Genomic DNA, 12,101 nt, shown 5'->3' with positions numbered 1-12,101 from the left:
ACATTATGGAAAAACAAAAACACATATTATGCCTTGAAAATATGAGCTCCTTTAAACTATGTTAAGGAGATTGTTTTCATTATTTTTCCCCCATGAGGAACACCTGCACAGAAATGCCATGATTCTTAAAAGGGAAAACCAAAAAGCCATGTGAATCATTTAAAATGTTAGGACCTCCCCTCACAATAATCAAGTAAAACATTTAAATAACCTTGAAACACTTAAACGAAAACACATCCTTGAGCAGGCTGATATAGTACCTTTGTGAATTATGATGTCCATTTTGGAAGTGGGTGAAGAGAGATCAGCAGGTAAGGTTTGGAGCTAGAAAGATCTGGATTTTGACTTTCCATTTCTTGCTCAAACTAGGAATCCGGATTTTGTAACATATAAATAACTGAAAACTGAGATATACTGAGGATACTGGAAGCTTTATTTAGAATACTTTTTAAAGTATTTCTTAAGATATTAACCCCTTCAGAACCTCAAGGAATCTCATCTCTTCTTTCCTATCATTAAAGTGTAGACTATGGTAATGCTATCAAACGTTTCAGTGGTACTTCCATAGTACTACAATGTAATAATGTCATAAACATTGTATCTTAGTCCTCATTTAATGAGGAGAATATCCCTGAGGAGATGTGAGGAGAATAACCCTGGAGAATATCCCCATTTTACCATCAAATATGAGGAAATAGAGGTTCTAATAAGCTGTGTTGTTTTCTTTAATTTTGATACATACACGAACCTAGAACATTCTCCTTGAGTACTCACTGTGTATCCTTTTTGGTTAGGGTGAGGATTTACACATAGAAATTAAAAATACTCATATACATGTATACGGACAAGTATGACCAATTAAAAGCAGTTAATTTATACTTTACTTCACTCCATCTCCCTCATATAGCTTCAAACCCTGGTTCAAAACTTACCTCTTTGACAAAACTTACAATGATCAATCTCCACTCATCTCTGACTTAGTAACAATACTATAAACTCTGATTTATTGATTACATTCCTTACAGGATTTGAGGTGAGTTTTTATAATATGCTATACCTCTCTATCTACATTATAAGGATTCATGGACATTAGGTATAAGGACAGGTCCTTCTGGGTGATGAATAACTGTGCTGACCTGATTAAAATGCAGCTTTAATTAAGTCACTTGATAGAATAATTTTAATGCAAAATTCTTAATCTCCTTTGCATATATGAATGCTAGCTTCAAAAATATTTTTTGGAAGTATTTATGGTTAAATTTTGATATAAAACTATAAGATGTGATCTTCAAAGGAAGAAAGATAGTAAAAAAATCTTTCAATATACTACTACTCTATAATTTACATATATATTACATTAATGACTACTATGAATATTTCTAATTTAAGGTAATATACTATGCATGTTTAATGTTCTCTATTTTTTCAGTTAATGTATTATTACTGTTTTTTAAAAAGAAAGTAATAGAAAAACAGTATCAGTACATGGTATATAACTGCTAATAGATAAAAAATGTCTTTTATCAAGGATTTTAGGCACTAGGGTGATTCTAGAATGAAAAAAGCAGAATAGATGATAAATAACTAATTCAGATCTTAGGTATATGTTAGAAAGTATGTCAGAAATTGCTATATATTTAAGGCAAAGTCTATGATGAAAATTACTTCCACATAGCAAAATGCTTTTAAGACTTTAAATAATGCTCTTATGTTGTTTTAAAATAATATTTAGCAAGTTAAATAAAATTTAAATTATATTTCAATTTGAATTATACATACATTCAGCAGATGTTACTTTGTGACATTTTACTGAAAAGTATACCACCGACAAAGATTAGCAGCATAAGCTGTAAACTACAAAGTTGACGAGACTATTTTCACGGACCATACATATTCAACAGTCCAATTACTTAAAATCACGTCTCTTATATGGTTCCAACTAAGGTCTGGACCACATTTCTCTCCAGCCTGGATTTCATCCCTGAACTCCAGACCTGTATATAATATTGTGTATGTAACAGAAAGCTACTATGTCTACAATCTTTCTCTTCAAATATGCACATCCACAGTCTTTCCTATTTATGTAAAATGTAACTCTTATTGTATTGCTTTGTTCAGGCCCAAAACTGGAGTCATCCCTAACTACTCCACTCTCACCATCAGAGTTCTGATCCATCAGGGAAATCTAAGGCCTTAAAATTCAAAATATATCTAGAATCTATTAGTAATGGGCCTAAGCTACTATTATCTCTCGCCTGGATTATTCCTATAACCTCTTACAGGGTCTCCCAGCTTCCCACCTTAATCCTACTAGTTCTCTTCTCCACAAACTAGTCAGAGTGATAGGGCTAAGAGTCACTCCCTCTTCCGCTTGAAACCCTCCAGGGGCTTCCCACTTCACTCCAAGTAAAAGCCAAAGCCTTCAGGTTGGCCTACAAGGTTCTCATTTCCTACTCCTCTCCCTCGTTTACTCTACTTTAGCCCCAGATACTTTCTGTGTCTCAAACACAGCCAGCAAGCTCTGCTTCAGAGCATCTTCTCACTTGCTGTTCCCTGGACTATTCTGTCCTGAGATATCCACATGCTTTGCTTCCTTACTTCCGTCTCTGAGATCTTCTCCAGGCGACCGTTCTAAGGCTGCAAATCCGTGTGAAATCCCCCCACCCAATTCCTCTCCTGACTAGAATTAAGTTCTCCAAAATAAGGGGTTTTTTTGTCTGTTTTGTTTATTACTGTATCCCAGATCCAAATTTAGGGCCTAGCATCTTAAAGATGCTCAGTAAATATTTGCTGAATAAATGAATGAATCCTCAAACAGCCAGGAAATACTATACTGACACTATCTCAAAACTCCTTCTAGAGAGAGTTTCTATTCTTTCTATTTGATGGTATCAACTAGGATCTGCTTGCTTAGTCTGGTTCCAAGACTGATTCCCAGTTTTGCATATATACATGGTTTAGCAGCAAGGGAAGGACGTATTAACTTGAAAACCTTGTAGCTAATGACTATATTAAAATAAAATGACAACAACCCACACCAGTCTTTAATGAGGACTAGTGGAAAGAATACTGAACTGGGGATCAGGAAAGCTAACTTTTGGAGGAGATACTGCCATTAATTAGGTTACAGTTTAATCTCTGCAGGCCTTAGTTTCTTTATCTGAAAAAGTGTTGGAAATTCTGATCCTAATTATTTTATTTCTGCTCTGAAAATAGCTGTTCTGGAAACGAAAAGAGCATTTCCCTTTGGTCTTTCATGGTAAAGTTATGTGGGGATACATGGAAGTGGGTAGGAAAAACATTCCAAATTCAGAAAGGAACCAGATAAACAAAATTTAATTTGTGGACAAAATTGCAAATGCAAACTTGAAAATTCCCCATGAAAGTGCTGTTTTCTTTCAGGTAATTAGAGAATACAGGCAGCAGAGAAGAGCAGAAGGAGCCTTGAGCTGTAATCAGGGGCCTAGGTTCCACCCGTGAACTCAGTGCGCAACTGCATGGAAGCCCCTTATTAGTCTGCATCCCAGAGACCCGACCTGTATAATGAGGGGCTTGGCCAGACCAGCGGTTCTCAAATGCTGGTTGAATGGTGCAAGCATCCTGGAGTCCTATAACCCACCATCAGAGAGTCTGACTCAGTGGTCAAGGTGGGGCTGAAGACACTGTATGTTTTAAATAACCAACTCAGCCAGTACTGACGCAGGTGACTCACAAACCATCAACGGCGTCCTAGTCTGAATGATTCTTAGTATTCTGTTCAGATAAATATTTTATGACTTCGGGCAATATAGCACCTGAATTTCATGTGGTCAAGAACTCACTTCTCTAGTACCTCCAGGACATGGGGAGCCAGTCTGTTTGAACAGCTCCAGGTTTGGAGTACTTACTATCTCCCATTCTACTCTGGGTCAGTTCTCATTGTTAAGTTCAACTTAACAACAAAGTCCAACTCAAAGAATATGATCCAAGTTTTGTTTTCTGAAGAAACCAAGAATCAGTCTGACTCTTACAGAGAAGTCTTCAAAATGTCAGGCAGAAACATTTTCCCTTACTTTTCTTTGGCTAAATATATGACTTTCTTCAACTCTTCCTCATACAACAGAGCCTCTTAATCATAGCGTTTCAAATACAATGGCAAAGTAATACTGAATTCATTTTCTTTTGGCACTATCCTATTTTAGTATTTTGTTGACTAGCAAATAAAAGAGATCCAAATATCTTAGAAAACATGTACAATTTCTAAGTGTTACCAGAAAACTTAAGTCTTTCACAAGAGTAGCTTTTACTCCACTTTTAATTTCAAAACACAGTATTTTCTACTTTATCATTTAAAAAATATTATGGGAAAAAATAATAAAAGAATATTATGAGTATAACAGGTATTTTCAAAATACATTCATTTAATACAATACAAATATGTTTTGATTAAAATAATGCTAATAATATTAATCTGATGACATTTATATGAAGCTCATGTTAATAGCCTTTTTTTTTTTTACACCTGAGAAAACTGAGGCTCATAAAGGCTATTTCTTGACTAGGAGAGGAAACTAACATTTACTGAGTTTCCACTGTATTTCCAAGAATAGCTTTAAGCACATTTACATGTCTTCTCCCTTTTGACAACTTTTTAGTGTTATATCTATTTTATAGAGGCGAAGAATAAAGGCAAGAGTAGTTACATAATATCAACAAAATCACCCAAGTGTTAAGAGGTAAGGCCAGGATTTGTACTAAAAGCTTTTTCTTCTAAGTCAAAGTGCTTCTCATTATAACAGGATGCCTCTGAATATTAATTTCAACATCAGAGACTGTTAATGTTATTGGTGTCTTTACCTAATGAAGTGAAAGTTTACTAGTATTTGCAAGTGAAAAACTATTTGCAAGTGAAAAACTATGTATTAATACCCAACGAGACAAAAAAAAAATGACCAATCATCTCCCCCAAAATTAACAAGCTGAAGCATCAAATCTGGTTGCCAAAAAAAGAACCAATGGCAACTGAAAATTCAAACAGTACAAAATTTCCGTTGGGTTTTTTTTTTCAGTTTTGTTTTTAATTTGCACTTCTATTTTGGAGTGGCATTCTGTTTCAATTTCCCTTTATCTAAAATGGTGTATCATTTGTTCTCATTCAATTTATAAATTGAGTACAGAGTACTTTGTCAGAATAGATGGAGCTGGACCAAAACAATGCCGTATCACCGTCTTAGGAGCAATAGCAAAACAGTAAGGGGACAAGCTCTCCCATTTCGCTTGTTATGCAACAGAAAAGTCATCATTAAATGCCCCCACAGCATATCTGCAGAAATCATGCCAGTTTAATTATCCCTCAACTATACCACATAGGTCAACTCACAATTCCCTCACTTTATTATGAAATTATCTCTCTCTACAAGTTAAGCGTTAAAGCATTGTAAGCCTTTAGGCAAGTGATTCATTTCTAGTTACTTTGGCACCAGCTCTGAAAATAAAGGGCGGTGCACCACAATGAGGCCCTGGGTGTGTCGAGGCAGACATGGTACTCAAAAGGATTAAGGTCTCGACCTACCCGTATAGTTGGACTTCTGTTGCAAGTAAATTTCTTTGCTACAGAATATTTATGTGAAAAAAAAAATATATATATATAGTACTATACCTGTAGGGATAACTGTACATGGTATTCCTATTAGCTAAGAACACGTTTTCTTCACTGCATCTACTTCTCAAATGAAAAGTGATCAAATGGGCCTTTCTGCAGGACAAAAGCTAGCCTAATATTCTTTAGTTTACTGAATCTCATTAATTCTAAGACACACTTTTTTTTTTTTTTACAATTTACATTCTGAAGTTAGGATGCATCTAGTAATCTACGGTACATGAGACTGATGATACACAGTATGTATATCATGAGGACATTTCATTAAGGGAAGTGTGAATGAGCTAAACAAGCAAACACTGTACACAGGACCCGCTAAAACACCCTCATGGCAAAATAAAGCACAAATGCCCCCCACTATAGATCAGTATTTGTAAGAGTTCTCCTAAAATGGGTAAAGAACTTAAATGACTAGCAAAGAATATTCTGGAACTCTAAAACATTGGAAAAAATAGACCCATATCACATACTAAATAAATCTCACTCTAGACTACCTTCCAATAAGAAGCAAAACATTTCATATAACATAAACATTTTGGAGGCTGTCTACAATGATGGTAAGACTACTACTGATAGTGTAATTTTCCATCATGCAGGTACTTGCCTATAAAAATGATATGAAAGTGGCCTCTGCACACTCCCAAGTGCTGTGTTGCTCACACTGTATGCGTGTGTAAACATGACAACACACACCCATACTCCCATCTTCTTGGCTGAATCAGAGATGGTAAAAACTCTTTAAAGCATTTTTTAAGACTGTAAATGTCTGAGTTCTTTTTTCACCTCTTATTGATGGGATACATCTCTTAGATGTGACACAAAACTTAGAATTCTGAGGGCATACACAGGAAAAAATTAAAATGAAAAAAAAATCATGAACCTGCGATAAAAGAACTAGGGTGAGGAAGGGGAATAATCCTTAAGGAAAGGTAAGTATAATTAACAAATGACTATGAAAACAAAACAAAAAACTCTTTTTAACTGTAGTGGTTCATGACATTATAATTAACAGTAAAGTACAGCTTCCAGGCTTGTACGGTATAGATTCTCAGTCTGAGCACAACTGATATTTTGGGCTGGATAGCTCTGTGTTGTGGGAGGCTGTTCTTCACATCGGCTCTTCTCATCAGATGCCAGCAGTGTCTGGCCCCCACCCCCTCAGCTGTAACAAATAAAAATGTTTCAGCCAAGGGAAAATTTACCCCCTACCAGGAACCACTGCTCTGATCTCTCAATTACCAACTCCTCTCAAAAAAGGTTATCCTAGTTTCTCTGAAGTCACCTGAAGGGTAGAAAACAATTTTAAAAATCCATTTTAAAGAAAGATTGCTCCAAGTGAGTTTTCCAGCCACAGAAGAAAAAAATTGGGACATTCAGTTTTTGCCCAGGTATTTAAAATATTGAGATTTAGACGAATGGACACCTTAAAAATCTGAAATATCAAATAAAATCAATAAAGTATCTTCTTCAACCATTATTCCCTATGTATTCATAAAATACTACCAATGGAGCAGCCAGAGGTAAAGAAATATATTCATTTTACATTAGTACGGTGGCTAGTATCAGAGATACCTTCACTTAACGTAATTTATATTATTTACTTTTTACAAGGAATAAGTAACCAAATGTTTAACCCATGACAACTATTTGCTAAATACTTGATTTCTATGCATTATCTCACTAGAAGAAGTGATAAATCAATTAAATGTCACTATCATGAGTTAAGAAATTTGTAAGAGTCAAGGTTTGGTTGTAGCCAATCTTCCCGGTAAACTTTCAAAAATTTAAATGCTAGTAAAATACAGTCATCAGAATTTGAGCACAATAAGCCACACCCAAGCACAGCACAGATGAAAAGAAGCTGCAATCAACTCTTAGAGGCTACGAGGGTAATAGTGATGGATAAGTTACCACGAGTGACTAGTGTAATTCTTACTACTAAAGAATTTAGCTACTACTAAATGCTTAACTTCCAAACAATGCAGTTTAGGAAACAAGTACATTCAGGAATCCCAGAAACCCAAACACATAGGAGGAAAAGAAGAAAGGTCTTATTATCTAAAAAGCAATAAAAAATGCAAATGCACACTTACACAAAACAAGCACTGGACCCTCTTGATTAATACACCTAAAAATTAAAGTGTGTTCCCTTATTTTTAACAGCATTTTTTATTGAGACATACTTCACATAACATAAAATCCACCGTTTAAATGTTCAACAGTTCCCAGCACACCCATCTTGCTGTGCAACCATCGCCACTATCCAACTCCAAAACACTAACATCACTCCTAAAAGAAACCCCGCACCTACAGGCAGTTAGTCCCAAACAGCCCTCCCAGCATCATCTAGCAATCACTTATCTGCTTCCTGTCTCTATGGATTTGCCTGTTCCGGGTATTTCACATAATCATACATTATGTGGCTTTTTGTGTCTGGCTTCTTTCACTTAGCATAATGTTTTCGAGGTTCATCCATGTGTAGCACATAATAGCTCCTTTTCATGGCTGAATAATCCTTTATTTTTTGCAGCAATTAAGTGAACATTTCAAGTACTGTGTTTAGACATGTCACCTGAAACATTTTCAGCCATTCCTGGAGGCCTGTGGGTGGTTGGACAGACGTAATTCGGCGTCGTTGTTGTCCTTGGCCATTGGCTGCTCTCAGGTCTCCAAAAGTTGTTGGTGTTGCTGAACATGGTACAAGCCCAGTGGTACTACAGAAAATACAAGAGTAGAAGCAAACATAGATATTTATTAAGAATAATGGGCTCTAATACAATAAGAATGGGATGATATAGCATATCTCAAACATCAATCAAATTATTATTTTCATTTGCTTATTCCCAGAGAGCAAGGACACACAAAACCTAATCTGCTATTCTTAGAGCAACTTTCCTCCCTCCTACATAACCACCTGTTTTTATCCGAGCAAAGCTAACTGCAACCAAATGACAAAATCTCTATGGCAAACTGAAAGTTGTTGATAACATACAAATGATGTTAAAACATTTCCTTAGAAGATTTAGATTTTACTTCTCTTATGACTGGTCTCCAGTGACACAATTAAACAAAAGTTTTAATTTTTTCTACGAAAAGGAGTGTGAGATTATTAATGTTTTAAAAAAATTAATATGTAGAAGTAGTATGGTCAAATGTTTTAGACATTTCACCAGTCTTATCAGTCATTAAGTTGCCTCAGATGCCTTCTAAATAATTTGTAGTATTTGTGTATTTCTTTCCAATTTTCTATTGTTATTTTAAAGCTAGTATAGATAATACTTGATAATATTTGACAGGAAAAAGCTTTGATTAGAAATGTATTTACTCAAACAGGTAAGTAGTGAGAACTTATTATATTATATGCAAAATTAAATGAGATCATCAAATACTTTTATCCAATAATTTAAACTTTGAGACAGTTAAAAAAAAAAAAACCATAAACCTGAAATTCAATTAATTTTGCCACTAGTAAGAGATGATCTATCTTTAAAATTGTCCAACTCTCCTAAAAATGACTAATAGCAGAAAAAGTAGTTAGAACTATGTTATTAATATATTAAACGTTCTACTTTCTAATCTCAATGCCTAATTTAATTATTTAAACTCAAGGTAAATAATGAACATCTCTATTTTAGTTACGTGGGGGAAAAGGAGCAGGAAGATTCAGTTAACAAAATCACATTTGTAAAATAATTTTCAGTTTATTGAGCTATGATAATAAAGTGCTTTAAATCCAGAGAACATATAAACTGTATCCTAACAGTTGACTATCAAGCTCTGAAAAATTACTAATGAAACAACTCCAATTCTTTTCTATCCAGCGTTTCTCATTATTTTGCTAGAAAATGCATCTCAGTCACCAAATTTTACAGAAAAATCTTCCTATCTACCACCTTTAAATCTTTCAACATTATACATCTAAGATGGTCTGTAACATTCAACAATTAAATCTATTTTTTCTTCTATCAAATTTCAAAAGTAAGCTCTATTTTCTTCTTTAAAATGAAATGTGATTATAACTTACATTTTCTAATAAAAATGATGAAAAAGTCATGGTTTCATCTTATTATTAGAAAATCTTTCAACAAAACTGAAAAATATCAAATATATACTGACAAAGTGTCTAAAAAGACATGGAAATCAATATGCTGTTTGGTTTGCTTTAAGAAAATTGTATTTTAAAAAGCTAAAAATAAAAGTTTCACTTTTGCAGGTGCTTTCTCAATATAAAAAGTGAGCAACTAAAGACAAATTTTACTAAAATGTGTTCTGCTTTAAAAATTCATTTTTCATTAATAAACTACCTTAAGAACAACTGAACCATTTAAGACTTTTGCCCGGGTACTAGCTGCATCAATAGAAGACCAAATTTATATGACTGACTGAAATCTATACAGTAAAAAAAATTTCATTTTAAACATTAAACTCAACTTTCTCATCCAAGAAATAGTTTATCAAGACTAGAAGAAAAAAGCAAAAATGAAGTGAGTAGTTTCACTTGTCTTTCTCTCATTCTACACCCTCTGGTGGCAGTGCCAAAACACAGTGACATTGTTAAAAAGCAAAGGGTAAGTAAGAGGGAGGGGGGCAGTTAACATGGGTAAATCACACAAAAAACATTTCCTGCATAACCGACATAGCTTTATTTTTCTCTTCTGTATCATTTCTGAACTTTTTGTATATAAAACTATTCTAATTATTATGATTTCTGAAGGTCACAAAAGAGCATCTGAAAGAAATATTTTCCACAACTGAATGAACTAAAAATACATACACTGTTTCCCTGGAAAAAAGAGATGCAATCCGTAGCAATGTTCAATCGCAAAAACGTATGTCTGAGCAACGTTAATTTTACTGCATCTTACAGAATAAAAATAACTCTACAGCAAAATATTCAGGGGAAAAAGAGAAATATCACCATGATGAAGTTCTTATGGCTTCTATATCTAACTTTCAATCGGTCATCTGAAGAAGTGACAATTATGTAAAAAGACCCCCCCCAAAAGCCCTTAAGATGCTTTTGTCATTTAAATTTTAAAATACCACATTCCAAATGACATACAAAGCCATTTTTAATTGGCTGGGTAACAGATATTGTGCTTAAGTTAGCCTAATTAGCGTGAGAGTGGGAAAAGTTTTATACTGATGCAAAATCCAAAAATGATGGAATGGTGCAGGAAACAAGACTACAATTGTAGTTAGTTGTTATGGAAACTATTCTACTGGTGTAGAAATGTATGTGCTAAAAACATAAGACTTACCAAGCAAATAAAAGGGGGTTTCTAACACAGCAATTTCATGAAATAAGATTTAGTTAGTAATCGTGGGGTCTATTTCACTGTTAATAAATGTGTCTTCAGTTTTGCAAATATAACTCTCCATCCTAGAATAGCTGTTGCTATAGTAACAAGATACATTTGCTCATATGCATATTTTAGGATTTACTTTTTAGAATTCCTTAAAAATTGGGATTTAAAAATTTTGCTGATAGGAGGACTTCTGCCTATGTCTTACTTCGATGTATCAGCAACAAAATATAAAGCCATGGTGGTAGTCATTCTTCTCTATTTAGGTTGATAATGTTTCCCAATTTTCAGTGATCGCAAAATGTGTTAAGCAGTCAACAGTACTAGTGACATTATAACTCTATGAGAATAAACTGAAAGAAAGGCTTTTAGAATCATCAACTCTTTTAAGAGACATGAGAATCATGAGAGAATCAATCATTATACTTAGTATTACCTTGTATATTCTGAGACTTTGCATGGTTTCTTTCCCAAAGAAAAAGAGCGGACCTCAGAACCATGGTCCAACTTTCTTTTCATCTATAAGGTAAAACAAATGAGATATATTTAAAAAGAATCACCTGTCCAACTATCAAATTTTAGCATTAGCATCAGTAATACTGAAAAAATTCTTAAATTTTTATATGCCTCTAATGTTAATTAGGCATAGTTAATTCATATAGAAAATAAATGTTTCATAGTTTCTTCTATTAGTTTTACTTTGTTTTACTCTTTATAAGACTATAAAGGTGAATCCACCCCCAGTCCCAACATTTGGTCCAGAAGAACAGCGTATAGTGATTTAAAAGTTGACAGACATCATATACATTCTTTGAGAGTAATGTACCTTCCCCATTTTCTTTCTAGTTTACGAACCAACATAGGGAAACATGTCATGTTAACCTACACAGAAGAGAACCATATTTAACGTGCCTTAGTGATTTTCATTTTCCTTTAAAAACATATTTTAAGAAGGATAAAAGAAACAACAAATTAAAAATTTCAAAATCAGAATGGAAGCAACTTAAAACACATTATTATATAAGGGTAAAAAGAACAATGTAAACAAAATGCTCTTGAGAAGTAATTATGATAAGGCATAAAGCAATGAATATGGGCAATGAGGAAAGTTAAAAAAAAGTAAATCCATAATAAGAGGGAAATGTGGAGATGATACA

General features: G+C 33.9%; 2 protein-coding genes across 4 annotated transcripts in view; one reads left to right on the top strand and one right to left on the bottom strand.

Annotated features, from left to right (window-relative positions):
* Positions 1-12,101, top strand: part of ARFIP1 (ARF interacting protein 1) — a 1,058,373-nt gene that overhangs the window by 564,905 nt on the left and 481,367 nt on the right. The gene's annotated exons all lie outside the window — the stretch shown is intronic.
* FBXW7 (F-box and WD repeat domain containing 7) overlaps positions 1-12,101 on the bottom strand; it is a 97,322-nt gene that overhangs the window by 17,181 nt on the left and 68,040 nt on the right. For all 3 annotated transcript variants that reach the window (XM_045505563.2, XM_010968504.3, XM_010968503.3), the window contains 2 exons: positions 11,381-11,463; positions 8,211-8,352 (listed from right to left, as the gene is read on the bottom strand). In XM_045505563.2, the coding sequence (XP_045361519.1) occupies positions 8,211-8,352; positions 11,381-11,463 (225 nt within the window). The remainder of the gene's footprint in view (positions 1-8,210; positions 8,353-11,380; positions 11,464-12,101) is intronic.

The sequence above is a fragment of the Camelus bactrianus genome, chromosome 2, assembly GCF_048773025.1.
Source record: "Camelus bactrianus isolate YW-2024 breed Bactrian camel chromosome 2, ASM4877302v1, whole genome shotgun sequence".
NCBI classification, from domain to species: Eukaryota; Metazoa; Chordata; class Mammalia; order Artiodactyla; family Camelidae; genus Camelus; species Camelus bactrianus.
The sequence above is the reverse complement of the archived record's forward strand: the minus strand, read 5'-3'. Positions and strand labels throughout refer to the sequence as shown.